Raw genomic sequence first — 27,010 nt, 5'->3', positions numbered from 1 at the left:
TCGGAGCGTGACTGGCGAAAATTGCAATTTATTGTGCGGCTGAAAACCTGAATAAATACCAAATAGACCACAATTTTGTGTCAAAATTACTCATGAAGTCACTGAACAATTCGCTGAAAATTGTATTCCTGTTTTGGGAATTGGAATACGGAATACATTATACACTCACGGGCAATGAAAAGGTTTCTTTTGTGCATTCCATTTAGTACAATAATTAGAAGAACAAAAAAAATATTAATATCGATATAATAATACTTTTTCCACAAACACAACATGAATATTGATGTGTTGCGAATGTACCCAGGTATTTCCGAGATTATAAATATTACAGCTTATAATTTTACAGTACCTAACTTAAACGTGTTTCCTTTTATATTAGCTATCTTTTCTACCACAGTCTTTATAAACTCTTATAAATTTTCCTGTGGGAACATTACGGTGGCTCCGTAATTAGCAAATATTGTTCTTTTGGGTTCTCCCACGATAAGGAAAATGGACTCTGTCTAATAATGTAAGGGAATAATATTCGGACCTTAGCGTAAGCTAGTAACATAATAGTTAGGCTTTTGTTACATCGTTTTTGTTGTTATAAGATAATAAGGTAGTTCCATGGTATAAAAAATAAAATTATTATATATTTTTTTTTTTTTTTTTTTTTTTTAGTTAGTCCGTATTTTAGTGGAAAAAAAAAATAGCAGACACATACAGTCGAACTATAAAGTCCTGACACTAAAGAGTGCGATTTTGCTAAGACTTTTTATCATTGTCAGTTACCTATTTATTTCCTTTTGGCGACTTAGGTCTATCAGGAAAAATGACTAGGTATAAAAATGACGAATTTAAAAAATTAAATTGTCGAAGCCTATTTATGCTGAGATATAGAAATGACGATATTTACAAATGTCAATATGTTAAACTGTCTATAACCCAGAAAGTACAAGTATAGAAATGCCAATTTTAAAAAATGTAAACATATTATTTTGGCAAGATTATGATCCAGAATGACTTAGTATAAAAATGACAACAATCCCTTACCCTTCTTTTCGATAATTAAATATTTGTTCCAACCTGTGGAATTTTCTAGACTTAATTTAATTTTAATAACTTATTTCAAACAGACTCTTCGGGAGAGCCTCACTCCTAGAAGACGCGTCCCCAGGTGGCGGATAGGGGCACGCCCGTCTACTTCTGTAGCAGGGTAGGAATGAAATAAAATAGTTCCCGCGGACCAACAGGCCGGATAAGGACACTCCGTGTGAAACCACAAAGGCTGCCAGAAGCCTTGGGGTACCCCCTAAACAGACTGGCTCTGCGGGCACGGACGCACAGATGGTAGCCCCATCGTCGTGATCGGGGTGCTGTGGGCTAATCACCTGCACACCCTTAAAAACATTTGATTGAGAATTCTCCAATTAACAGTAATAACCGGACCACTTATACGACGACTTTTGGCTTTCGAAAACGGACACGGATTGGATGCTGGAATGTCAGGACCATGGCTCGACCTGAAAGGCTACCCCAAGTAGCCAAAGTCATGAACGACTACGGCATCCACATACTTGGACTGAGCGAGACGAGGTGGAATAGGTTTGGTGAAGATTCAGCAGATTACGGTACCACACTATTGTACAGCGGCAAAGAAGACGAGGATGCGAGCCGTGAATTCGGAGTTGGTCTACTTTTAAGCCGCAGTGCCAAGATGAGCCTGTTGAGTTGGAAGCCAGTTTCGGAACGCATAATCACGGCACGTTTCGACTCCCGCGCTCGTAAAATTAGCATCGTCCAATGCTACGCTCCAACTAACTCTGCTAAAGACGATGCTAAGACGGCGTTCTATGAGCAGCTCGAGCACACCCTCAGAAACATCCCCAGACAGGACATCGTCATCTTGATGGGAGACTTCAACGCAAAACTGGGTAGTGACAATACGAACCGCGAACAGTTTATGGGCTCTGAAGGAGCTACCGGAAACATGAACGAGAACGGAGAACTTTTCGGCGAGCTCTGTTCATCACAGAATTTGGTTGTGGGTGGCACTCTTTTTAAACATAAGGAGTGTCATAAGGTCACATGGGTATCCCCTGATGGTGTTACCCGCAACCAAATAGACCATGTTGCGATCAGCCGTTCCTGGAGATCCTCGTTGCTGGATGTGAGGAACCGACGCGGTGCGGATGTGGATAGCGACCACCACCTTGTAGTAGCCGAAGTGCGCCTCAAGTTGTGCACCCCAATCCGTAAACCTGAGCAGACGTCTAGAAGCTTCGAAGTACGAAAACTCCGAGACCCGGAATGGCGGGAGAAATTCCGCATATCCCTTAGGAATCAGTGCAAACTTCTAGAAGAACTCGAGGACGAGGAAATGGATGGATCTTGGACGCGCATAAGGAACGCCTACACAAACGCAGGGGAAGAGGTGCTCGGTTACTCCAAGCCTCAAAGAGAGAACTGGATGTCGCAAGAACTGTGGCAGGCAATTGAGGATCGGCACCAAGTCAAAGGCCAACTACTGTCTGCAGTGGAGCCGGAAGCATCTTGCTTAAGAAGCCGATATGCCAACCTCCGGTCACAAATAAAGAGGACTGCACGTCGAGACCGCCGCAGAGCCGCAGACGAGTTGGCAGACCGTGCCAACGTAGCCGCTCGCCACAAGGACATGCGTGCACTATACGACGTGACGCGACGCCTCAGTGGAAGACGCACACGACCTGCGAGGAAGCCACTCAGAGCCAGCGATGGCAGTCTATTGTGCACCCAGAGCGAGCAGCTGCTGCGATGGACAGAGCACTTTTCGAGTCTCCTAGAGCAAGCCCAGGGCACAGACCAACAAGAGCCCATCAGCATGGATAGCAACAGCATTCTTCTGGACATACCAACAGCGCCACCCTCTTTCGAAGAAGTAGTTGCAGCTGTGAAATCACTGAAGCCAGGGAAGGCGCCAGGTATCGACAACATCCATGTAGATATGCTGAGGGCTGATGCTCCAATGTCTGCTACTATACTGTTCCCCCTGTTGACCCGTATCTGGGAAGCCGGACAAGTACCCGCCGAGTGGAAACAAGGACTCCTGGTGAAAGTTCCAAAGAAGGGGGACCCATCGCGATGCGACAACTGGCGCGGCATCACACTACTGCCCGCTGCCGCCAAAGTCTTAGCTAAGATCCTGCTAAACCGCATCGCGCCGAAAGTAGCAGTGACCCTCAGAGATGAGCAGGCTGGTTTTCGCCCTGGACGCTCCTGCACTGACCACACCAACACCCTACGGGTCCTTATTGAGCAATGTGTCGAATGGCAGTCGGAGCTATTTCTGGCCTTTGTAGACTTCGAAAAAGCCTTCGACACCGTGAAGTGGACCGCGTTGTGGTCAAGTCTACAACGCAGAGGCATACCAGCCTGCATCATCCAAGTTATACGCTCGCTATACGAGGGCAGTACATGTAGGGTCGTTCATGAAAAAGAGCTTGGGGCCCCAATACGCATTTCAGCTGGCGTCAAGCAGGGATGTCTCCTGTCACCGCTCCTATTTGTTATTCTCCTTGACGATGTGATGAGGAACGTGGTTGCTATCCCGAGAGGCATAAGCTGGGCTTCAGGTGTCTTAGAGGACCTAGACTATGCAGACGACATAGTGTTGATTTCGCCAACTCTCGACCTATTACAAGAGAAACTCGTACACCTGCAGGAGGAAGCCAGAGTAATGGGTCTGAGAATAAACCGACGCAAAACAGTCGATATGCGTATCAAGGCTAAAACCTCGGACGCCTTAATACTCGATAACCAACGCTTGGACTCGGTCGATACATTCACTTACCTCGGAAGCACGGTCACCCGTCAGGGAGGAGCAGATGAGGATATAGAGAGCAGGATCAAGAAGGCGAAGGCTGCGTTTGCCCAGCTCAAACCTGTTTGGGACTCGAATGTGCTCACAAGGCGGATAAAAATCTCCCTCTTCGACTCCATCGTGAAGTCCGTATTGCTCTTTGGTTGCGAAACGTGGAGAGTGACGAAAGGGCTGACGAACAAACTGCAAGTGTTCGTCAATAAGTCCCTAAGATCGATCCTGCGCGTTTTCTGGCCGAAGACAATACGTAACGAAGATCTGTGGAAGCTGTGCCGACAATCTCCCATCGGCAAGGAAATTGCGAAGCGAAAGTGGAGATGGATTGGGCACACTGTACGAAGAGGAGCTACGAATGCCGCAAACGTAGCTTTTGACTGGAGGCCACCAAATGGCAAGCGCTCCCGTGGACGCCCTGTCCAGACATGGCGCCGAAGCGTCGAAAACGAGCTGCGAGCCGCTGAACTAAGCTGGAGCGAGGCCAAAAGTACAGCCGAAGATAGGCGGAAGTGGCGGACGTTAGTGGAGACCTTCTGCACCTCTGGGGTGCCATAGGAACAACAACAACAACAACAACATTTCAAACAGCGGTTTATTGCGACCGGATGATGGCGGTATAACCATCCAAAAACAGCTACACTAAATCTCATAGGCAGGCGATGGGCAGCAGCGTCACCGGTACAAAAAAGTGTAGCCCTGCGATCACCAACCCGCATTGCCAAGCGTGGTGATTATGGCAAAAAACTTCCATGGAGTCACATCCAAAGCCCCGGCCCCCCCTTCCCGGCAGTCCTACTATTCCTGACTACGGCAGCGGTCTGGGTAACGGTAGGGCGGGGGGTGCGAAGAATCCCCGGGTTACGAATGGCTGCCACCAACGACTACAACTGGCTACATACAACGCACGGATACTGAGAGAGGACTAGAAGATGGGACATCCTAGGGCTATCAGAAGTCCGTAGAGAGGGCGAGGACACGATGACCCTGGAGTCCGGCCACATGCTCTACCATCGGGAGGGCGACCAACTGTCTCAAGGTGGCGTAGGATTCCTCGTCAACAAGGCCTATGTCCAGCAGTGGATGATTATTGGCTGATGATGATAACAAACCTATACTAGACCTACTGGTCATTTTTATACTAAGGCTTGGCAATGCGGGTTGGTGATCGCAGGGCTACACTTTTTTGTACCGGTGACGCTGCTGCCCATCGCCGGCCTATGAGATTTAGTGTAGCTGTTTTTGGATGGTCATACCGCCATCATCCGGTCGCAATAGGCCGCTGTTTGAAATAAGTTATTAAAATTAAATTAAGTCTAGAAAATTCCACAGGTTGGAACAAATATTTAATTATCGAAAAGAAGGGTAAGGGATTGTTGTCATTTTTATACTAAGTCATTCTGGATCATAATCTTGCCAAAATAATATGTTTACATTTTTTAAAATTGGCATTTCTATACTTGTACTTTCTGGGTTATAGACAGTTTAACATATTGACATTTGTAAATATCGTCATTTCTATATCTCAGCATAAATAGGCTTCAACAATTTAATTTTTTAAATTCGTCATAAATATACCTAGTCATTTTTCCTGATAGACCTAAGTCGCCAAAAGGCTAAAAATTAAAGTTTATTCAACTGGAATGTTGACACATCATTATGCGTTTGTTTATCATAATAGTTTTAATTTATTTCTGTACTAGAAAATGCCACGTAATACACAACTTATATTACAGAAGGCGATCTTATCGTTTACCGCTCTTATTTCTTCTCACCCCATTTAGTTATGAATCTCTGCGAAAGGATGCAATCATGTGATGCAAAACTCATAAACAAAAGGGCTTCCCAACATCAAAGCACTTAGAACAAAAAAAATGCGTAGGGAAAGACCGACCATACAGATGTACCAACATTCACATAACATAGTCCCGCGCCGTAGCTTAACTAGACTGTCTCGTAACTCTTATGCAACTGTAATAGAGATTGTGTTTGTTTGGCTAGCAGGGTGTGAAAACGGTCACGGTACGGTGAATTGAATGTACCGTGGTTTCTTGCCCATTAGGCTAATGACAGCAAGCCATTTACTTTGGTCGGGTAACATCTGTTTGCAAAAGGACGGAAAAAGTGCCTGTATTCAGTTATGTTGAATGTAATTATTGTCGTTATTACACTGTTGAGATAAGATTGATGATGTTTGGAGCAGCTTGTAACGTGATATTCAAGATAGGTCGATGACCCTGAAATATGTACTGTAGATTGTGGAATTCAGTTGAGGCTTACTTTCATATCGCATTTCAATATCTAACCATTAACCCCAATTTCTCCATAGTCGGTTATCTAACCGACCAGGGAAGGTTAGTCAATTACACGTTATCTCCATATAAAATTCTTGACAGATGTGTCAAAGTCAACCACTGATACCTGGTTATGCTATAACCGACTATGGAGAAATTGGCACGTAGTCTGATTTAGATGAGAGAAATTGACCGAGGACATGTCAAATTTGACAATACAGTACAGTGATTAATTATTGCTTATATACTTGTTATTTACAATCATTTAAAAAAAATATCGATTGATAATCTCGTGTTAACAGATTTGTGCTTAAATATCAGCTTAAACAATTAGTTCTATATAATCACGTTAGGAATAGTCTTTGCCAATTCAGTAAGTTAATAATATTATCGAAAACCTTAACATTTATACCGTTTTACAATGCATAGGGGTAGTGTAAAACCACCACTCACGGCGATAGTACAGTTCGTCGTTAAAATAAGAATGAAAAGGCTTTACCGTCAGTTATTCACAGTGAAGGAATTAACAAACACTGTGCCTTATTCTTTATTATATAAGAGTTAAACTCCAACGGCAACTGTGCGTTTATACTGGCATCCACAGTGCGTCCCAAACATGACATTTCCAAAAAACGCTTATCGCAGCTTTGTTTGAAATGAAAGTTATTTTTCAGGTAAAAAATACTATATTCGTTAGATAACAATTTTACGTTGCAGTTTTTTAAACGATGCTTAATAATTTAGGTAGGATTTTTTCTACAATCAACCTCTGTTTCACAATGTCTGTATAAACATCATCATCATCAGCCTATAGCAGTCCACTGTAAGACGTAAGCCTCTCCCAAAGCACGCCACTAGATGCGATCTATAGCTTTCCGCATCTAATGATTACCACATACATCTTACGGAAGTAGTCACCTCATCTAGCCGGAGGGCGTTCTACACTATGTTTGTCATCCATGGGTTTGATCATTCATGCCTAAAGTCACTTAAATTATGCTATAAGCTGCGTACAGACCGGCCCAACGAAGGCCCAACGAACGCCCAACGATGGATATTTATCATACATAATATATACAGGGCAGATTGCAGCAACGAAGGTCAAAGAAACCCGTTCGTTGGCGTTCGTTTGGCCGGTCTGTACGCAGCTTTAGACAGACGTTACTTTGCTATCTGTACGAGACGTTTTATTTCCCGAAACGGCTATATTTTATTAAACCAATAATTTCGCTTAAAGCAAAGATAAAACGTAATTAAAGTTGACATTACAACCGGCTGGCTATAAAACAAATTATCTTCATCTCTGTAACGAGAAAGCAATAAACTGGATGATGGTACTAAATTACGCGGGTGGAAAATGTACGAAATTCGGTGTGAATTTTGGGGTTCCGTAGGCAAATGGAACCCTCATAGATTCATCTGCATGTCTGTCAATCTGACCGTATCTAGAAAAAAAGTTGTTTAGAATGATATCCCTTTTTTAACATACATAATTATTCTCACGACTGTAATCACCGAAGGGGTGTAGTAGAGGCACAGAATAATAGAGGTGACTCTTAAGCGAGTCACTGTACATTTTGTACTCACGTGAGAGGTGTGCGAGCCGTATCGCCGTTTTTGAATGAGTACAATGCACTTAGAGTACACCATCTAGAATTTAAATAATATTTAGAATATTCAGGTTTCCTCACGATGTTTTCCTTCACCGTAAGAGCGATGATGGTATACATTATTCTTAAATTCCAAAGAACTCCTTGGAACATGTCAGCGCCGGGATTCAAACCCGCATAGGTATCTGGCGTGAGAAGCGGGCGGTTACCCGACAAGCTACCAACGCTTTCCCTTTTTTAACACCCTGTAGAAATTACATTCCTATGTATTTGCTACGCGTTCTTCGGATAAAGCCCAGTAAATTTAATGAGACCGGGTATATGATGGACAGTCAAATAAAAAGCGCTTATCAGGCGTTCCAGGAATGTTTCTCACTTTTATGGGCTTTAAATTTTATGGCAGCGACTGTACCTACCCCATAGGCTGGTGACACAATTGGAGCTTTTTCAATGTGGAGGTTAGATGCGTTTTTTGTGTGTTGGACTGTGCGTGTTTCCTATACAACCTGAGATTTCACCCAGAGAATAGTTTATCGTTTCACGGATACATTTTCTATTACCGACTGACCTTCGTGTAGCCTCCACTTTATCAGTTTACGAGACAGCGTGATTTTGTATAACTTTATATTCTGTAGGTAACTGTTACCGCTAGATTTCCTGATGAACCAACAATGATACAACGAGGGTCTCTTTAATAATATCAACTGATGTTATTTATTTAATGATATTATAAGTGTATGAAAATTCGATAACAAATTCATTTTAACTAAAAGTACCTATAGCTCGTTCAATTGCTATAATTTGAAGGGCTCCCCACGTAATGGGCGTAAAGATTATTAAGATTAACAAAGCACCCAACCCTTTTCTGTAAGCCTTTTATAGCGACTGTACCTTTAATGCTTGTGTATTTTGTACACTCAGCCAAAGAGATAAGAGTTCCTCGCGTGCAACGCATACAATCCACTGACGAATCGTAAACGACTTGATATGTACAATATAATAATTATATAGCCTGTGTGTATGTATCGACTGTACCTTACTACACCCAAAACCATACAAATATCAATGCTCAAATTATTTAAGCAATCTCTGTTCCATTACTCTCCTAACCTAACCCAATGAAACGGATGACAGACACGACTGAAAATACCTTAAAAATTATCAGCCAATCAAAAACAAGTAAATTAACATACTTAAAATACCACCCAGAATGTACTTACCTATTATGTGCTATTATCCTATAATGTACTAAAGCAGACCCTATAAAACCAACCCTAAATGCATCGACTTACTTATTGACAAATAGTTTTATGTACACCGCTTTCAAGTTTTACAGCAAACCAACGAAGCCAGATTTATTTTGCTACCCAGTGAGCCTTATCTCTACGTCATAACGAACGAATTCAAGTAACAGGGTACCTAAATTTTGTTTGTTTTCAAGCCTACGTGTCTCGCACAGCCTTTTAGTAAAATGTTGAACAAAGAAGTAGGGTCTTTCACTTGAATCGATGCTACAATAAATAAAAATGTTTGTTACAAATAGTAGTTTGTTTTTATAGTAGCAATTTTGTTTATTTTCCTATGTAATGTACTTGTTCTTTATGTTCTATCGATTTGAGTGAGTGTATTGTACACTTAGGAGTCTCGAAGTTTCGATGTTATGTTAGAACTGTATATTTGTGAAAACGGCAATTTTTTACCACTCTTGCGAAAGTAGGTGCTTTTAAATACCTACATTATCAAGATTAATACACTCACGATCAATTAAAAAGTTCCACCTGCCATTTGAAGTTTCATATATTATGTATTACTGAACATTTAGTTTTCATTGCCCTACAGTGTATTTTATATGGTGTTGCAAAAGTGGTACCTATAGTAAGGACTTGTGTTTTCATTCTTCACAACTTTCGTTTTACAATCGCTTCTACAGAACCATTTTTGGTCACCTGTAGATACAATTTAATTGATTACTATTTACGATCTAAGTTTAGGTATGCATAATATAATAAGACACAGTCATCAGTTAAAGACAAAGTTAAATCCTTTCAAAAACTTCCCGCCAACTTCCGTCGTCAAAACAAAAGCTGGAACAAAACAAAAGCAAGCTACAGTTCTATTTTTTATCAAACAGAACGATTGAATCGTGGAAACTTTTCTAACGTTGGATAGAAAAGTTTGTCGGCTTACTGCTGAACACAATTCATGAAGTTGGGAGTTGCGACATGTTCGGTACGGACTACGGACGGCTAGTTGGATTATGGGATTGAAAGTAAGCGCGCAGATTTTGTTTTGAATTCATGTTTGTTATGACACAACTTTTTTCCCGGCAGGGAAGTTAAAGGATGTTGCAAAAATCGTATAAAAAAGTGAAAGACGGCGATTAAAGTGATAATTTTGGTCTATGACCTTACTAAGTGTAAATAAATAAATAAATAAATAAATATGTGGGGACATCTCACACACGGCCATCCGACCCCAAGCTAGGCAGAACCTGTGTTATGGGTGTCGAACAGCTGATATATCTACACAAATACATAGATAGATAGATACTAAATATAAATATCAACACCCAAGACCCGAGTACAAATATCTGTCTTTAAACAAATATCTGCCCCAGCCGGGATTCGAACCCGGGACCATCGGCTCAGTAGTCAGGTCACTAACCACTACGCCATTCGGTCGTCAAGTGTATTTTTGCATAAAATAGTAACCACTTCGTCATCATCGCAACCCATCACGTCCCCACTGTTGGGGCAGGGTCTCCTTTCCATGAAGCAAGGGTTAAGGGTTTTAGGCCTAACCCGCCATGCTGATCTAGTGCTGGTTGGTGGACTAACTAGCCTAGGTCGTTTACTGGCTTTCTGACGGCAGCTTGGGTGGCTTAGTAGCTATAGTCATCCGTAGGCATTTCTGGCAAGGCGTTTCATTCTTATCGGTCAAAAATGAGAGTTTGCTCGCATAATGACTTGCAAAGTTCAAATAGGACACTATGAAGATATCTGTATGTTTGAATATCTCATCGCACGACGAAAACGCATCGCGCCATTTACGATCGCCTGATGGTCCACCTTTGAGGCTAAATGCGGAAAATTTGCTCACTACGATAGATAGATAAATATCCTTCCACCCTAAGGTTGTCCTGAAGAAATCGCTTTAAGCGATAAGGCCGCCATTTTTGTACATATGTGTTAGTATTAAAATTTTAGTTATGTAATTTTATTTTATGTGTGTGTACAAATAAAGAATATTCTATCTAGATACATAGGTACTCTATCTGAAAAAAACCGACATAAAATGTTATCATCCCACGGAAATTAGAGATCCACCGGATTGAACGATCGGTGTAATGGAATATTTATTTGCGAATTGTCGACTTTGTTCTAGTGCAGTGACACAGAAGAAAATGTTACAGTAAAATGGCGGATTTATCTTTGTGCAATACGTACACTACCTACAGGATTAACTTGAATTTGTCCCTAACGAATTCTTGTTGTTAAATATAAATAATATGCTCCCTATAAATATAACAAGGTACTTATCAGCACCTACATCATGATCTACTAATCAAACCAATATTTTTTTTAAAAGGAAAATACTTAACATTACTCAATATATTTTTTGCGCAACTATGGAAAATGTTGTCAGTATCATGAGCCTTTGTATGGGAGAAAAAGTTTATTTGCAAAGGTATGTGATGTGTATTTAATGAGCAAATAAATAATTTATATCTATGATTCTATTGGAAATTTACTCAGTTTGATGAGTAGGACTTAGGGTGGTTTACGTTAAAGCTTTTAGTTACACCCATTCCGGACCTTTTGTTTCCACAATCAAACATGGCATCGAAACGTGTGCCACCTTTTACGTCAAAAATAAAAAAATTAACTCACAAAACACATTCGAATTTTGAAATCCTCCGTGCGTTGTATCCGGCCTCTTTGGTACCGAGCATTTTCCAAGTGGTTTAGTTTTAAACTGCGAATGCACTAGAAACTTCCGAACGCTGCGGTTGCAAAAGTTTCCACCATTTCCGAACTGTTAATCTAAAACTGAGCTGCTAGTTTGGTGAGGGAAATAAAACAATTTAAAAAGTTGAGATCTTCCTGTGAATCGGTTTGTAGCGTTCGGAATTTAAACGTGTTTCGCCGATTTTAAATTTATAAGCTCGCGGTTTGGTTCTGCTGTGAGCATTTTACTCAGTTCGTTATCGACGTGATAAACGTTGTAATGTCGCAAGCTGCGATTAATACGAGGCTGTAATTTTTGGAACGCGCAAGAGAATAGGTATAATAATAATATATGTTAGCGTTTAAATTTACCAATGCTATTCTTTACTAATATCAAGCTACTTATTTCATCATAGGTCCGGCCGGATTACTAGATGTAGCTAGGAGTTGTTCTTTAGTTCATTTAGTTTCTATATTGTCTGTGATTCGCATTGACTGGCCGGTCACGGGATTCATGCGGATTCATTCAATTCAAGATGGCAGAAAAAACAAGAATAACTTTTAAAAGACTTCTGTTTGTTATTAGATTCCTTTTTGAATAGTTTGTGTTCCTTATAAAAGTATTTTACTTCAAACTTCCTGAGTGTCTTATTTTCAGCATCTTCTATAGTACCAAGCTAACATTTCAGAATTGAGATGAGTAAGTCTACGCCCACCGGTAAGTGAATTTATTTCTGTGCTTAGTTATGAAAATTGTTATGGATATAACAATATGCAGTTTCTATGATTACTGAAAAGAAATTTACGTATTATTAACCACTATCTTAAGAAATTAATATCACGTAAAGTCCAAATAAGGTTATAAAAGGTAAAAACGCGATCATCACGCTATATTTGGCGAAAATTTTATCATTGTGATTAATTTCATTATCGAAAAGTGCAAAACACAGCTTTATAAGGTAGATTTGTATTAAAACTGTTGTCTTGCAAACAGCAACAGTGAATGCAAAGTACTTTACTTTACTTTATTTGAAATATCGCGTGCGTATTAGGCCTAAATGCAAAATGGAGAATTCGCAATTCCTCCCATTATTGTGAATTAGCAGTAGCAACTGTAGCAAGTCAATAATTAATAATCATAAAGTTTATTTCTCTTTGATTTAATTGATCAAGTAATAACTGAATTTTTAGCATGAACTGACGATGTAATATCCTACAGAAAAAAATCTTAATACCGCGATGTAATATCCACCATGGAATGCCAACCCTACTTTAGAGTATTGTACTCTATATCATTTAAGCGTGATCTATAATCTATAACACTAATAGAGTACGCTAAAATAGCCTTTTTTTACACATTTTTACTAGTCATATAATATTACGCAAAAACACATAATCAAAACCAAAAAAGTCGACTATTTACTTTGGACGATCTTGAACGCAGCCACTAATGTCAAACGTCAAATGTCACATGTGACAAGTTATTTTGAGAAGTTTTTGAGGTTTGTTTTGTTTGTGACTTTGGTTTTGTTTGTTTGGAATACTTTTATCCATTCGTTATAACGTGATTGATGAACATTGATAACGCCGATCAAGCATCCTGTACTGATAATAATAACGCAAGTACCCCATCTAAAAATCGAAAAGTTTTGACGAAGAAAAAAAAAGGACACAGAAGTACACACAACTTTGGGAAAATGAGTTTTCATGGCTAAGAAAAGACTCAGAAAGTGATACAAATGCAAAATCCATAATCTGTGGCGAAGTTTTCTCTCTATTCCATCAGCTGGAGTTGTACACGTACGTAAGAGTGTTTGATTTTTCTTCTGTATGCTATCTGTTGACGAAAATGTTTTGTGTGTGTGTATGCTTTAGTGAAGGTGCATGCATCATCTATTTAAAATCTTTTCAGATATATCATTTCATTATACCCGCATGCTTACATTATTTTCTGTCATTTTGTTTTCTTATTTTCGAATCAATTATAAAAAAATACAACATATGAATTAAAACTATACATTGAATGCCTCACCATTGAGACAATAGATAAACAATACTCCAATATACCTATTAGTTATCATACCACCCAGGCGGTTCAACCTGGCTCACAAACTGTAAAATTTTGTTGAACTTCTTTCTTTAGGAAAAACTTTTAACAGGAAAGATAAAGATGTCCTAATAATATAAGTTATCTATATGAAAGTCAAATACAGAGATTAGTCGAGAACATTAAATTACCATTTAGTACCTATTTAATCATGACCTGTAACAGCTGTATTGCATTTTAACGTTACATTCATTTATTATTGTAAAGGTTTAGCATTACATTACTAACTTTCTTGCTTCCGAATATTATTGTGGATAGTAAGTACCTACCTGTATTTTAAACAAGTCAGGATATAAACAATGTCCAAAAGGATCAAATAGCACAGTCTATTCTGTGTAATTCATAGATATTCACATCGCAACAGGCAGGTCAAATCAGAAGTATTAATTAATACTATTAGTAATATCTGCAAAATCCAAGACGTATAATGTATTTTTTCTTGCTTGGCGTGGATCTTGAGCGGCCTTGGAGTGTCTTTTTATTTGAATTAATTTCAAAACAAATTTATGAAATGAAACATAAATACACATGAAATGCATAGAATGATTGATTTCGTAATTAAACCATTTATTCAATTCTTTATTTGTGAACATAGGTAACGTATGATAAACAGGTGTTCAGCAGAATATTGAGATCTGAGAGTACAAATCATGCACACATGCTATTTCCATAATTTAAACATTAGGTACAATAAATAATGACTTAACGAATTGTGTTAATACAAGTACAATAATGCCTCAATTAATAAATATCAATGTTGAATAACATTATTAATTTTATAATGTCATAGTGTATCATCAGTCAAATATTTATGTATAATAATGAGCATTTTCCTACTAGTAACTCATATAATTCCTTTTGAAACAAATCATAACTTAAACTGTGGACCTCCACAGTACCTAATTGGGAATTTCATTAAAACAAATTTTGGTCTCATACACAATATGTTATTTCTTCATCAATGCTGTTTTTACGACGGAAAACTTACGTTATTAATATATTGTGAACTACCTTATTAATCTGTTAAGAGTCTGGGAGACTTTGACAAACAAACATTTGTTTTACAAAAACCGCAACTTCATATATGTATAAAGATGGAAAAGTAAGTATTTTGGCTGTAGTTAATTTGTTTAATTGTATTTTTATTAAAAAGGACACACAAAGATTGTTTACCTTTTGTGCTGAGTGAGAGTGAATGTACATGCAATCACCCATTTTATGACATATTATTATCCGTATTAGTTTCAATATGGGTCTTTTCCAACACCTTTAAGAAGGCTGGACGTCTCAGACAACTTTTAAATCTGATAACATTATTTCCGTAGTTTAAAAACATTAAGTATAAATACATGTTATTATTCTGTTAGTAAATACCACTAGGTCCCTAAGTTTTGAATACTTTATTCATGATCTGCTAAATAAATATAAATTACCATAGGTATATTACAACTTTAATGTTTATGAAGTGTTATATTTTGTATTTTTAAGTACCCACTGCTTTGTTGAGTTTTAAGGAAAAGTCGTTATATCGTATAGGAGACTATGATAATGGAAATTATATGTATTTACTTAGAATTAAAACTAATGTAACACCAACATAGTTGCAATGATAATAATTTATATTATGATTATAAGCAATTTTAGAAAACAATATTTGTATTCCTAGACTTAGCAAAAGCCTTCATCTTTATTAGATAAACTTAAACGGGATTATATCCCATGCATTATCATGATACTATCTTACAAATGTCTAACAACAAACAAATTGCGGAACCTGGAATATTCTCTCTCTTCTTTATTGGTTCTCCATGACTTGTTAATACTAAATATAAATAAAACTAACTATTGACCCGTTTCCATACATAACAATGCTCAGCCTCACATTGATTTCAATCTAAAAATGCTTACATTTTGTGAACTTTAAAACTCAAACTACAGTGTGAAAATATCAATTATGCTCTGTCCATTATATTATTGGTTTTTGGACAGTTGAAATCCCATGCATTTTTGACGACTAAAAGGAAAACCAACTTTACTTACCAGACATAAGGAAGCGTCATAAAAAAAAAACAAAAACATAGTGGAAGCTATATAAGTCTCTCGAGTTGATAATCACCTTGGTGTGAATCACATAACGTCAACAACACAGATATAATTAAAAACTATACCATAGGTACTATTTGTTTATTTATTTATTAATTTATTTAAATAAGGAACACGACTACTGACCACATATACAGTCTAACTATAGTCATGGAAGTAAAGAGTGCGAATTTGTGGAGACTTTATGTCATTGCCTGTTGAATACTTACAGTTACAGTTAATTATATTAGGAAATAAAATAGCAATTGACTATATCGTTTAACGGATTGGTGCTTAGATGAAGGTAATAGATCAATTTAATACGGTATTTTACAATTAGTTCGGATCAATTTCAGTTCTGGACTTTATAAATAGACTGTAAAGCTTTTGCACAGTCAGTCATCACATCAGTTACTTTAAATATCCCTGTAGGAACTGCCAAGAACCCATCTCATACTATTTGGGCATAGAGCAGTAATTAAAACAAAATATTTCAAATCTATTTTATTTCCTACATTTCAAATATATATTTTATTTGTGACGCCGCTGGCTTGCTGACGTAGAGGTTCAGAATTAATTATACATGATCTTACTTTGCTGGCTTTATTTACAAAAGGAGAAGTCAAACAAAGTGACATTATCCTATATATAATCAAATATTCTATATTCAAAACTCGTAATAAGCCCACGTCCTCATAATATGGCGAGGTTGACATAGTACCTACATACAAATTTCATTCCATTGGGCCTATCATATATAAAGATAAAAATTCAATAAAACAAAATTAAAAAATAAACACCCTTTACATAAAAACGTAGAAATGATTTGATGAAACCTACTTTCAAATACAATTAACCTAACAGTCCTCCACTATTCATAACAAGGTGAATGAAATACTCTAGATCAATCTGAAGGCAATGACGGAAACAATAAAAAAAAAAAAAAAAAAAAAAACGAAGTACTTGTAAAGAAATGTTTTTAAGAGTCTTTATTGTACTTATCTACAAATAAAAATAGTAGGTTAAATTAATGAAGTGTACTTTCTTTGAATATGCTGACATCGATGAAATTTATAATGAGATAGGATATTTAATCAATATTTTGCACATATTAAAAAAAATTAAGTATACAGTAGCGATAGCGGTAACCAAACTAAGCTTGGTCTGTATCTTGAGGTACCATTGGTATCTAAGTATTTTCTAGTTTTAATTATGCCGACACTGAAAAGGCTGTTAATTAAAGGTAGCTATAAGCACCTACTTGTATTTACCTCTACATATTTTTATTTTATTTAATCCTTTATTGCACAAATATAAAAATAAGTGTACAAAGGGTGGACTTAATGCTACAAGCATTTTCTACCAGTCAACCCACAGGAGGTGTTTTTACCTACTTATATGTGTTTACCTACTTGCTGAATGCTTGATTGTAAATTCTTATCATGGCATGCTAATTATTACCATGCACCATGTAATATGCACAAATATTGTCATGTTATGTAATGATACTCTCAAATATTTATACTCTTGATTTTGCAACTCATATGCATACTAACTCTAATTATATTATATTCATTTGATAGAAAACTTAATACTTAAGATACGGTCAATTTAAAATAATTAGTATAAAATTCCACGAAACTTTAACTAATTATAATATAATCATGTTACAATATAATAGGAATGCCATTACATCAACTAATTTATATATGAATAATTCATAATTAATTCGTGGCAACTGTAACACTTAACTTTTATCCGTGTCTCAAGCAATTAAAAACTTGTAATTGGCTATCATTATTTCAAAATTCTTATAATAAATTATTCGTTAATTTTCCTGTAAATAGATAAAGGTAATAAGAACTATTTATGATAAAAGTACATAATATAATATTATACCTTACTTAACTAGGTTCATTATTAAGCTGTGGATGTAACTTATTACTTGCGACTAATATGCAATTTATTTCTCACTTCTATTCTAATTCCTGTTCTTGTTTTAGGATAGGAATATTTACATATTGTATGATGAATATGATGATGATAAAGAAAACGATGATTTAAATATGAAGATATAATTGGAATAATCATAAAATGAGAATATGCATATAAAAATCTACATAATGAGAATGGCTGAGGGTCAGCATTGATCTATTAAATCAAGATCGTTAAAACACTTTAATATAATTACAAAGAAAAGGCCGATTTAATATGGAGACACAAGAATATAAGACATAAAATGAAAGGATTGGAATACCTACATTATGAGAATATGGAAAGAAAATACTTACATTTTATACACATAATACAAGAATGTATTGGAAATATTGGAATATTAAGAGAATGGCTGTCTAAAGCTCTATTAAATCAAGATGGTTAACACACTTTAATAAAATTACAAAGAAAATGTTGATTTAATATGAAGACACAAGAATATCAGAATTAAAATATAATAATTTGAATACATTATGAGAACATGGAAAGAAACTTACATTTTATATACATATATTATGAGAATGGCTGTCTGAACAGTATTGTCCTAATAAATCAAAATGTTTAACACACTGTTGTTATTATAATAAATGATGATTTAAATATAAAAATACAAGAATATTATATATAAAATAGAAGAATTGGAATATATTTTGATACTAAGATACCTGCATTATAAATATATTATGAGAATGGATGACCGAACAGTATTGTTCCGATAAATGAAGTTGAATGGTATGCTGAAGTGCAAGCGGTGCTCACACAAGGATGTGATTGGTATGCCGAAGCACAAGCGGTACTCACTGAATGATAATACACACACTTTAATATTGTTATAATAAAAGGTGAATGGTATGCCGAAGTGCAAGCGGTGCTCACACAGGGTTGTGAATGGTATGCCGAAGCACAAGCGGTGCTCACCTAATGATAATTAGTATATAGTGGCTGGTATGCCGAAGTGCAAGCGGTGCTCACACTGGGTTGTGAATGGTATGCCGAAGCACAAGCGGTACCCACTATACTATTTATCTGATAAAGAGTAAGTATGTTGTCCGAGTATATGTGGCTGGTATGCCGATGTGCAAGCGGTACTCACACTGGGTTGTGACTGGTATGCCGAAGCACAAGCGGTACCCACAATACTAGTGACATTTTATATGTAAACTAAGCCTATATTTCTTATAATACTCTTATTAAGTATAATAATACTTTCTTTCACTTTAATGTTACTCAAAATAAATAAAGATTATGTTTAAATTTTAAAAATTATATCAGAAACAAAATCATATCAATATTCAAATAATCACTATTTAATTTACCTACTCGTACGAATTAATTTGATTTATTCTGCTACGAGGCCATTGTCCAGCAGTAGAAGACTAATAAGGAGGCCATTGTCCAGCAGTAGAACACTAATAAGAAGGCCATTGTCCAGCAGTAGAACAACAATAAGGAGGCCATTGTCCAGCAGTAGAACACTAATAAGGAGGCCACTGTCCAGCAGTAGAACAATAAACAAAAAAAAAAAAAAAAAAACAACTAATTAATATATAATTTGTGTACCTATTTCAGATTCTGAGGAACAATGAACATACAGTGTAGCCGACCAAAAATTCACCTAGCAACGTTGCAGCGTAGCAGACCAGCGTCAGACCAGCATTAAGTACATCAATAAGAACAGCCGGAATATGGTTTACTAATTACTTATAGTCTCTTTGAGTTTTGTTTTAATTATGATTGCTAAGTGCATTTAATATCACCGCATAGATATAATAACTTTATTAATTTTGCTAATTCATTCAGTTTGTTAACATAAATTTAGAACTTGTTAGTTAGCGTTCGAATGGCCGACAGGGAATGGGGACATTCCCAATAACAGGACGGCCGACTGTTAGCGTTTAAATTTACCAATGCTATTCTTTACTAATATCAAGCTACTTATTTCATCATAGGTCCGGCCGGATTACTAGATGTAGCTAGGAGTTGTTCTTTAGTTCATTTAGTTTCTATATTGTCTGTGATTCGCATTGACTGGCCGGTCACGGGATTCATGCGGATTCATTCAATTCAAGATGGCAGAAAAAACAAGAATAACTTTTAAAAGACTTCTGTTTGTTATTAGATTCCTTTTTGAATAGTTTGTGTTCCTTATAAAAGTATTTTACTTCAAACTTCCTGAGTGTCTTATTTTCAGCATCTTCTATAGTACCAAGCTAACATATATTTTAACTCGAAATGCCTACTGTGACAAGATGTAGGTATTACAACTTACAAGAGTCTATCACGATTCTAAATCATCTTTAGAAACTGACCACTGATTTTACCAGTAATTTCCCACCAGAAGACCGAAAAGATTAAGTACACTCACGTCACGAGCAATGCAACTTTTTCATTGCTCATGAATTTGTTTCTGCAACTGAAATACGCAAATATACGCAATATTGTGCTGTATTTTACTCAGAAAAGGTATGCAATAAAAAATATAAAGCAAAAATTTGAATAATTAAGATTCAGGAACCCTGAAAAATCCCTGAAATTCGCTCTCAGCAACAAGGCCGAGTGAAATTCAGCTTCGCAACTAAAAAATAAATAAAAAAACGAATACTGAATGCGCCGTAAAACGGTTGAAATCGTAGATTCATTTGTAGGTAGGTATATTTACCGCTGAGGTAAGTTAAAGGGCAAAATAAAAATGACAACATTAAAAAAATAGTCAGCTTCTGACTGATGACTGACACCTGACCAATCCGTTCACCACGGTGACAAATCCTAGTCTATCTGTTGTTATAGTCACCGAAGATAAGATGACCACTATTTAATTTTCATCACTGACCTTATTTTTAACATCCGTTAAAAAGAGGGGCGTTATAAGTGTTCATAGTTATATTTTATAAAAAACGGCTTAGCCTTTAATAAGTTATGTGACTTGTGTCGGGGTTTTTTAACGTTGGTTATTAGATATAAATGTTGGTAATTAGATATTAGGCATAAATGATTTAGAATTACAATGTTGGTTCAACGAATTTATTTTAGCATAAATGGTTTAGGATGTTGGTTAGATCGAATGCGCTTTTGGCAATATCACTGGAGTAAACTATTCTGGGAAATGGAAAAGCTAGGTGGATTAGAAGAATACAAGTTTATTTCCATTGGCAAGCGCTTAGAAGTTCCCACTTTGAAAGTTGCTCGGTTGTATTTACCTACAGTGAATTCCCGACTGAATCTGGGCTAGCCAACTAGCCTAGGTGTAGGCCCTGTTCTAACTTGGAACTTATAACATAACATAGACTTTGTACAGTAAGGGGCAGAGAAACCTGACCTAACTCAGAAGCATTGTTATTATGAGAGGGGGGTCAGGTTTATCTGCACCTGACCGTACTGATGTAGTCCCTTGGAAGGTATGCAGAGGTGCTTCATCACCATTTCTGTAGTAATTTTTATATTATAATGGGTTCCGTAAATAAAATCGATAGTTTCTGCTCCATGCTACGTGTCGATTAAAGGTAAGCGTCCACGTATCTGTATCGTTCGTATCGGACCGAACGGATTGTAATAAATGTGGACGCACCTGTGTGAATTTCTGTACAAAAGAATTAGTTTAATAAGTAAGCTTACTGAATGATATGCGTCCGTTGCGTACGATGCTGAAAGTTGGAATGCTTACTAGACGTTAGCTAAAAGACCTTTGCATTTTCTATTGATTGGGGGATATTAAATAATAAGTTATTAACAAACCTTCTTTATTTTTCATAGATGCCGCAGAAACAGATGTCTATAATGGATTCATATCCAGGTATGTAACTTCTAATTTAAGTAAAAAATAAAGTTAGTAAAAAGTACGTAATATTGCATACGTTTTTGTTATAAGTATTTACTTACTAATAATGTATATCTGCCTGTAATTGCGTAATTTCAAAAAGCGCTAACCAAATTGAATGTAGTTTTATAATAATATTTAAATGGTCTTACCATAATCATCACCATCATCATCAGCCTATAGCAGTCCACTGCTGGACGTAGGCCTTTCCCAAAGCCCGCCACTGGATGCAATCTATAGCTTTCCGCATCAAATCATTACCAGCCACCTTTCGCAAGTCGTCACCCCTCTAGCCGGAGGGCGTCCCACATTATGTTTACCTTTCGCTTACCATTAACCAGTATATAATATTTTTTCATACCGTACATAGGTATACATAATAAATCAAGCCCAACCGCTAAAATCACACAATTTCAAAATCAACCCGTGCAGTATTCAACCAAAACAATTCCAACGCAACATAAGGGCGCGTTGTTACATAGCACGCTGCTGCAAACATGGTCAAAGCTATTTCGTACCTACATAGTTAGACCAGTTAGCTAACAAAACATACATCATATTATGCTGGTTCTGGTGCACGTAGCCTCGATATTAGGCGAAGCTGAAAGGCCGGGTTGCACTGAAAGCTAGTAAGTATGTTTTCGAATTGTTCTTTGAAGACAAAATGATAGAAAAGAGCATGCATAAATGAATTTACTACACGGATACGCCGCACGAATAAGGATATATCCAGTTCTAAACATTTTGAAAACATATGATAAGCAAATATTCGAATAATGAAATCACTTGTACCCACGTGCTCTTACGATGAAGGCAAACTTCACGAGGAAACCAGATTTAGCACATAGGTACAGGATGTTGTTGAAACATTACCAATGACGATTGGTACAAAAATTTAAGCAGTGGATTTAAACTTAATAATAGCCCGCATTTTCTAAACACTATATTATTATCTATCTACCTACCTATAATAATCCGGTGCATTTGAACTAGTTTATAAATACCCAAATTCTCCATATTATACCCAAAACCTCCCACTAAATTCCACAGCACACATAGCTAGCAGTGGCGACGCGGCCGCAACTTGTGAAATCTATAAAATATTCCAGTGATTTGAGCCACGCTCATAGTTCCCCGACGTGAGCTCGCATAGCCCCGCGGCACAGCCACAAACAGAAGCGGAGGTTCAAAGACATTGTTGCAATACTTACTATAGACTAGGTTGGTTGCCTGTATGTTATAGGCTTTTTAGCGTAACCGTTTATGGTATAGCCTATTATATAATGTAAATAATAATACTTAATATTTTTTCTCAAGAAATATACCGTCCAGAATTCCATAAAAAGTATGAATTTAATATACCTACTGAAGTATACTTTATGTATCGAACTTAGTGTATCGGAAAATATAGTTCATTACGGCTGTATTGTAGAGTAACTATTCATAAATATATAACTGAAGTATTTATCTATTTATGAACACTTTATTGTGCACTAAACACAGCATATATAGATCACAAATGAAACATCCGTAACAGAGCTAACAAAAGCGGGCTTATTGCCAAAAAGCTATTTATTCCAGCGAACCTTACTTGGTACTTATTATTAAATTGCAATCCTAGATGCACGCTACTGCCCGCTCCACAGACTGTTACATTCAAAACTGGAGTTCAGCACAGTTTTAGCTATTCATATCGCCGGTAGTTTGTTGGAGAAGCGATTTGTAGTGTTTGTTTGACATGAAGTTGCGGCTAGTGCATGTGAATACTTAACCCTAAGTTAACCCTAAACTACACTTACGAGGAATGAAAAAGTTCTATAGACAATAGCACCAAATAACCCCTAAACAGATATGCGCCATTTTCTCCATAGTCGGTTAGAGCATAACCAGGGAGTAGTGGTTGACTTTTGACACATCTGTCATGAATTTTATATGGTGGAGATGATGTTTAATTTATAAATCAATCCCTGTCGGTTAGATAACCGACTATGGAGAAATTGGCACTTATTCTGACATAATGACGCCCTCTAAAATATAAATTAAATTAAACAGCGCATGAGAATAATATTACCTACAGAAAATATACATATTATGATCAAGTTCTAAAACGATTTAAAAATATGGGGTCATTTGGTGTGTAAATTTTGTACCTAAGTGGAACTTTTTCATTTCTCGTTAAAGTTTACACAATGTAAGAGCTCCTCAACAAAATACACACAAAACGCCAACACAATTAATTTGCTAAGAATGCAAAACATACTTTACAGCAGTTTAAAGCATAGTTTAACGACGCATTAATTAAAACTAAGATTAATGAAATTACCACTAAACACGGGCGGTGGCGTGGCGGTGCATAAATTCTAATCGAGCGTGAATTTATGACTTAGCGGTCGTAAATGCGGCGTGGGAAAGATAAAGGTAGAGTTATACGGGGTTAAAGGAAGCTGTACGTATGAAAAAAAAAAATAAAAAAAAAATACGCACTCACGCCTTGTACTAATGTACTCCCTTGCGGGGTAGGCAGAGGTGCATTGCTGCACCCACTTTTCGAAAGAGTGTTATGTTAGTCCCAATGTAATAGGGGGCGGGCCTATTGCCATTTTACGGGCACACCCAAGACCTGAGAACAAATATCTGTGTTTAAACAAATATCTGCCCCAGCCGGGAATCGAACCCGGGACCTTCGGCTCAGTAGTCAGGGTCACTAACCACTACGCCATTCGGTTGACTAGGAAGGATGTGCTGTACGTATGCTCAGGCAGAATAAAGGTAAGCGTCCACCTTTCAGCATCCGCAACGGACGCATCGTATTCAGTATTCTTTGCATAGTAACTCACACGAGTGCGTCCACTTCATCGGCACTGCCGACGCCGTTTCTTGATGAGAGTAGTGTGTAAAAATTTACGTTCATCAGAAAATTTTATATTTTTTATACGATGAATAAAAACATTTGATTTTGACTTTGACAATGCGTTTGTTGCGATACGTAAGATACCGATAGGTGGTTACTTACCTTTTGGCCACATTGATAAGGGCTACGCCACACGAGCTTTGGCTAGATAGAGCGGGGTGCTGGCATTGTGTATGCGTTGCATTATCACTGAGCGGTGAGACCCCATTGGTGCGTTGCGCTGTATTGCGTCCCGTAGACGGAAAGGAACTGTCATAAAAATATTTTATTACAGCGCTGACGTTGCAACGCAGCAATGGAACTTTAGAAGTACCTTAACTGCTCATAACGCCCTCCAAGTTATTATAAATCTTGCGCTGTATGCCTTAAAGCTCATATATAATTGCATTGATTTTTTCTATCCATTTAACAGTTTAACTTGTTTTGTCATAGCGAGCGGTCATCCGCTATTGCCTCGCCGTTCATTGAATGTCTTTGTTTATCGGATATATTTCTTATCGTATTATGTGAATTCAACTCCAATAATTAGCATGTTATTGCAATATAACTTTTATTATAGTATGTATGGATTATACACCATAATAGTAAGCGATTCAGTAAAGATTAGCAAATGCCTTCCTAATTACATAACTGTCGTAAAAAATAAAATTGTTTATTTCAAATGTACACTAGGTCATTGTTTTGAATCGGGTGTGGATATTTTTTGTGCAAACATCTGGTCTTTGTTGGGATTATGTACGATTCTAAAGTGTTTTATATTTTTTCAATTTGACTGTGATTAACGTTTTCTACCAAAACGTTCGTGGGTTACGAACAAAAACACACGTATTTCTTAGAAACGTTTTAAGTGTAACATACGATTTAATATGTATTAGTGAATCATGGCTGTTACCTGGCATATTTGATACCGAACTAGTGGATTCTCGTTATAGTTTATACCGAACAGACCGGGACTACGTACGTAGGAATATGTTGCTAGGCGGCGGCACCTTCGTGGCCGTGCACCGCGACCTCCGAGTGGACACGCGAGATGTGCGCCTACCGCCTTCTCTGCCCGATGCCGATATTACTTGCGTTAATATTTTGTTATCCGAAACACCTCGAAAAAACTTATTACGTGTTTATTGTTGCTACTTTCCCCATACAGTAGACCAAATTAATTCAGAGTTAACATTTTTTGAATTTATTTCCGATTTAGTTATCGAATTTCCCGACGATAAGGTTTTTATTGTTGGTGATTTTAATATTACATATGGTAAATGGCTACCGTCCCATCACAATTCTAATTGTTTTGTCTTAGATAATCCATCCGAGGATTCCCTAACTTACAACATTTCTGCGTTTATGTCTTTTAGTAATTTATTACAACATAACTATTTGTTGAATCATAACAACAGAATGCTCGATCTAGTTTTATCTAACATATGCTGCTCGGTGGAGGGTGCGGAGGGCCTGGTGCCGGCGGACGCGCACCACCCGCCGCTGCGCGCGCGCGTGCTGGCCGCGCCCGCGCCCCCCGCGCTGCCGCCCGCCCCGCGCACCGTGCGACGGTTTCATGCTGCAGACTATGATGCTGTTAACACAGCTCTTGCTTCAGTTGACTGGGATCAGCATTTATCTGTAGACTGCATTGAGGCTGCCGTAGATAATTTTTATACTGTCGTTAATGAAATTATAGATAGATTAATTCCTAGTCGTGTCGTTCGTGATGAGATGAAATATCCTAGGTGGTATTCAAAACCGTTAATAAGCTTAATAAATAAAAAAAATAAAGTTCATAAAAAATGGAAAATATACGGCAGGCTATCCGATTATGAAAACTTCTCATCGCTGCGACGAATACAAAAAAAAATGGAAACTGAGTGCTTTGACAGATTTATTTCTAACGCAGAAGATAATATAAAGATAAACTCCAAACATTTTTGGTCGTACATAAAATCGAGAAAAAGTATAAATGAAATCCCAGACACAATATACTTGGATGAAAATAATGTTGGTTCGGACGGTCAATCAATAGCAAATATTTTTAACAAATTTTTCCACTCAGTTTTTGAAAAAGAATCCACTGTAAACGATTTAGATGATTATGAAGGTAACTATAATAACACAACATTACTATGCACTGTAGCTATAAATTTTGATACAGTAGAAAAATATTTAAAAAAACTAGATACTTCTAAGGGATGTGGCCCAGATGGTCTTCATCCCCTGTTTCTAAGACGCTGTCATAAAGAACTCGCAATTCCAATCACGGTCTTATTCAGGATGTCTTTAGAGACCTGTATAGTTCCAATTAAGTGGAAACAGTCTCTTGTTACTCCCATTTACAAGGGTGGCGGTGATAAGCATAATGCTAACAACTATAGAGGTATATCTAAGCTTAATGTTATTCCAAAATTATTCGAAAAAATTATA

The 27,010-nt window shown here is 37.1% G+C and overlaps 1 protein-coding gene and 1 long non-coding RNA gene across 2 annotated transcripts in view; both read left to right on the top strand.

Moving 5' to 3' along the window:
* The first annotated feature begins 12,043 nt into the window (after nucleotides 1-12,043).
* LOC119690565 lies at nucleotides 12,044-20,038 on the top strand. The gene is made up of 4 exons (XR_007267951.1): nucleotides 12,044-12,404; nucleotides 13,055-13,486; nucleotides 17,879-18,906; nucleotides 19,440-20,038. It is a non-coding gene; the product is annotated as an uncharacterized LOC119690565 (long non-coding RNA).
* A 64-nt stretch (nucleotides 20,039-20,102) lies between these two features.
* The window catches only part of LOC105387658 (Down syndrome cell adhesion molecule-like protein Dscam2), a 31,877-nt gene continuing 24,969 nt past the window's right edge, over nucleotides 20,103-27,010 (top strand). The window contains exons 1-2 of the mRNA XM_048631188.1: nucleotides 20,103-20,121; nucleotides 21,621-21,660. Of these exons, the coding sequence (XP_048487145.1) occupies nucleotides 20,103-20,121; nucleotides 21,621-21,660 (59 nt within the window). The remainder of the gene's footprint in view (nucleotides 20,122-21,620; nucleotides 21,661-27,010) is intronic.

This window comes from Plutella xylostella, chromosome 28 (genome assembly GCF_932276165.1).
Source record: "Plutella xylostella chromosome 28, ilPluXylo3.1, whole genome shotgun sequence".
Taxonomy (NCBI): domain Eukaryota; kingdom Metazoa; phylum Arthropoda; class Insecta; order Lepidoptera; family Plutellidae; genus Plutella; species Plutella xylostella.
Note: the sequence above shows the minus strand (reverse complement) of the source record. Positions and strands in the feature narration are given on the sequence as shown.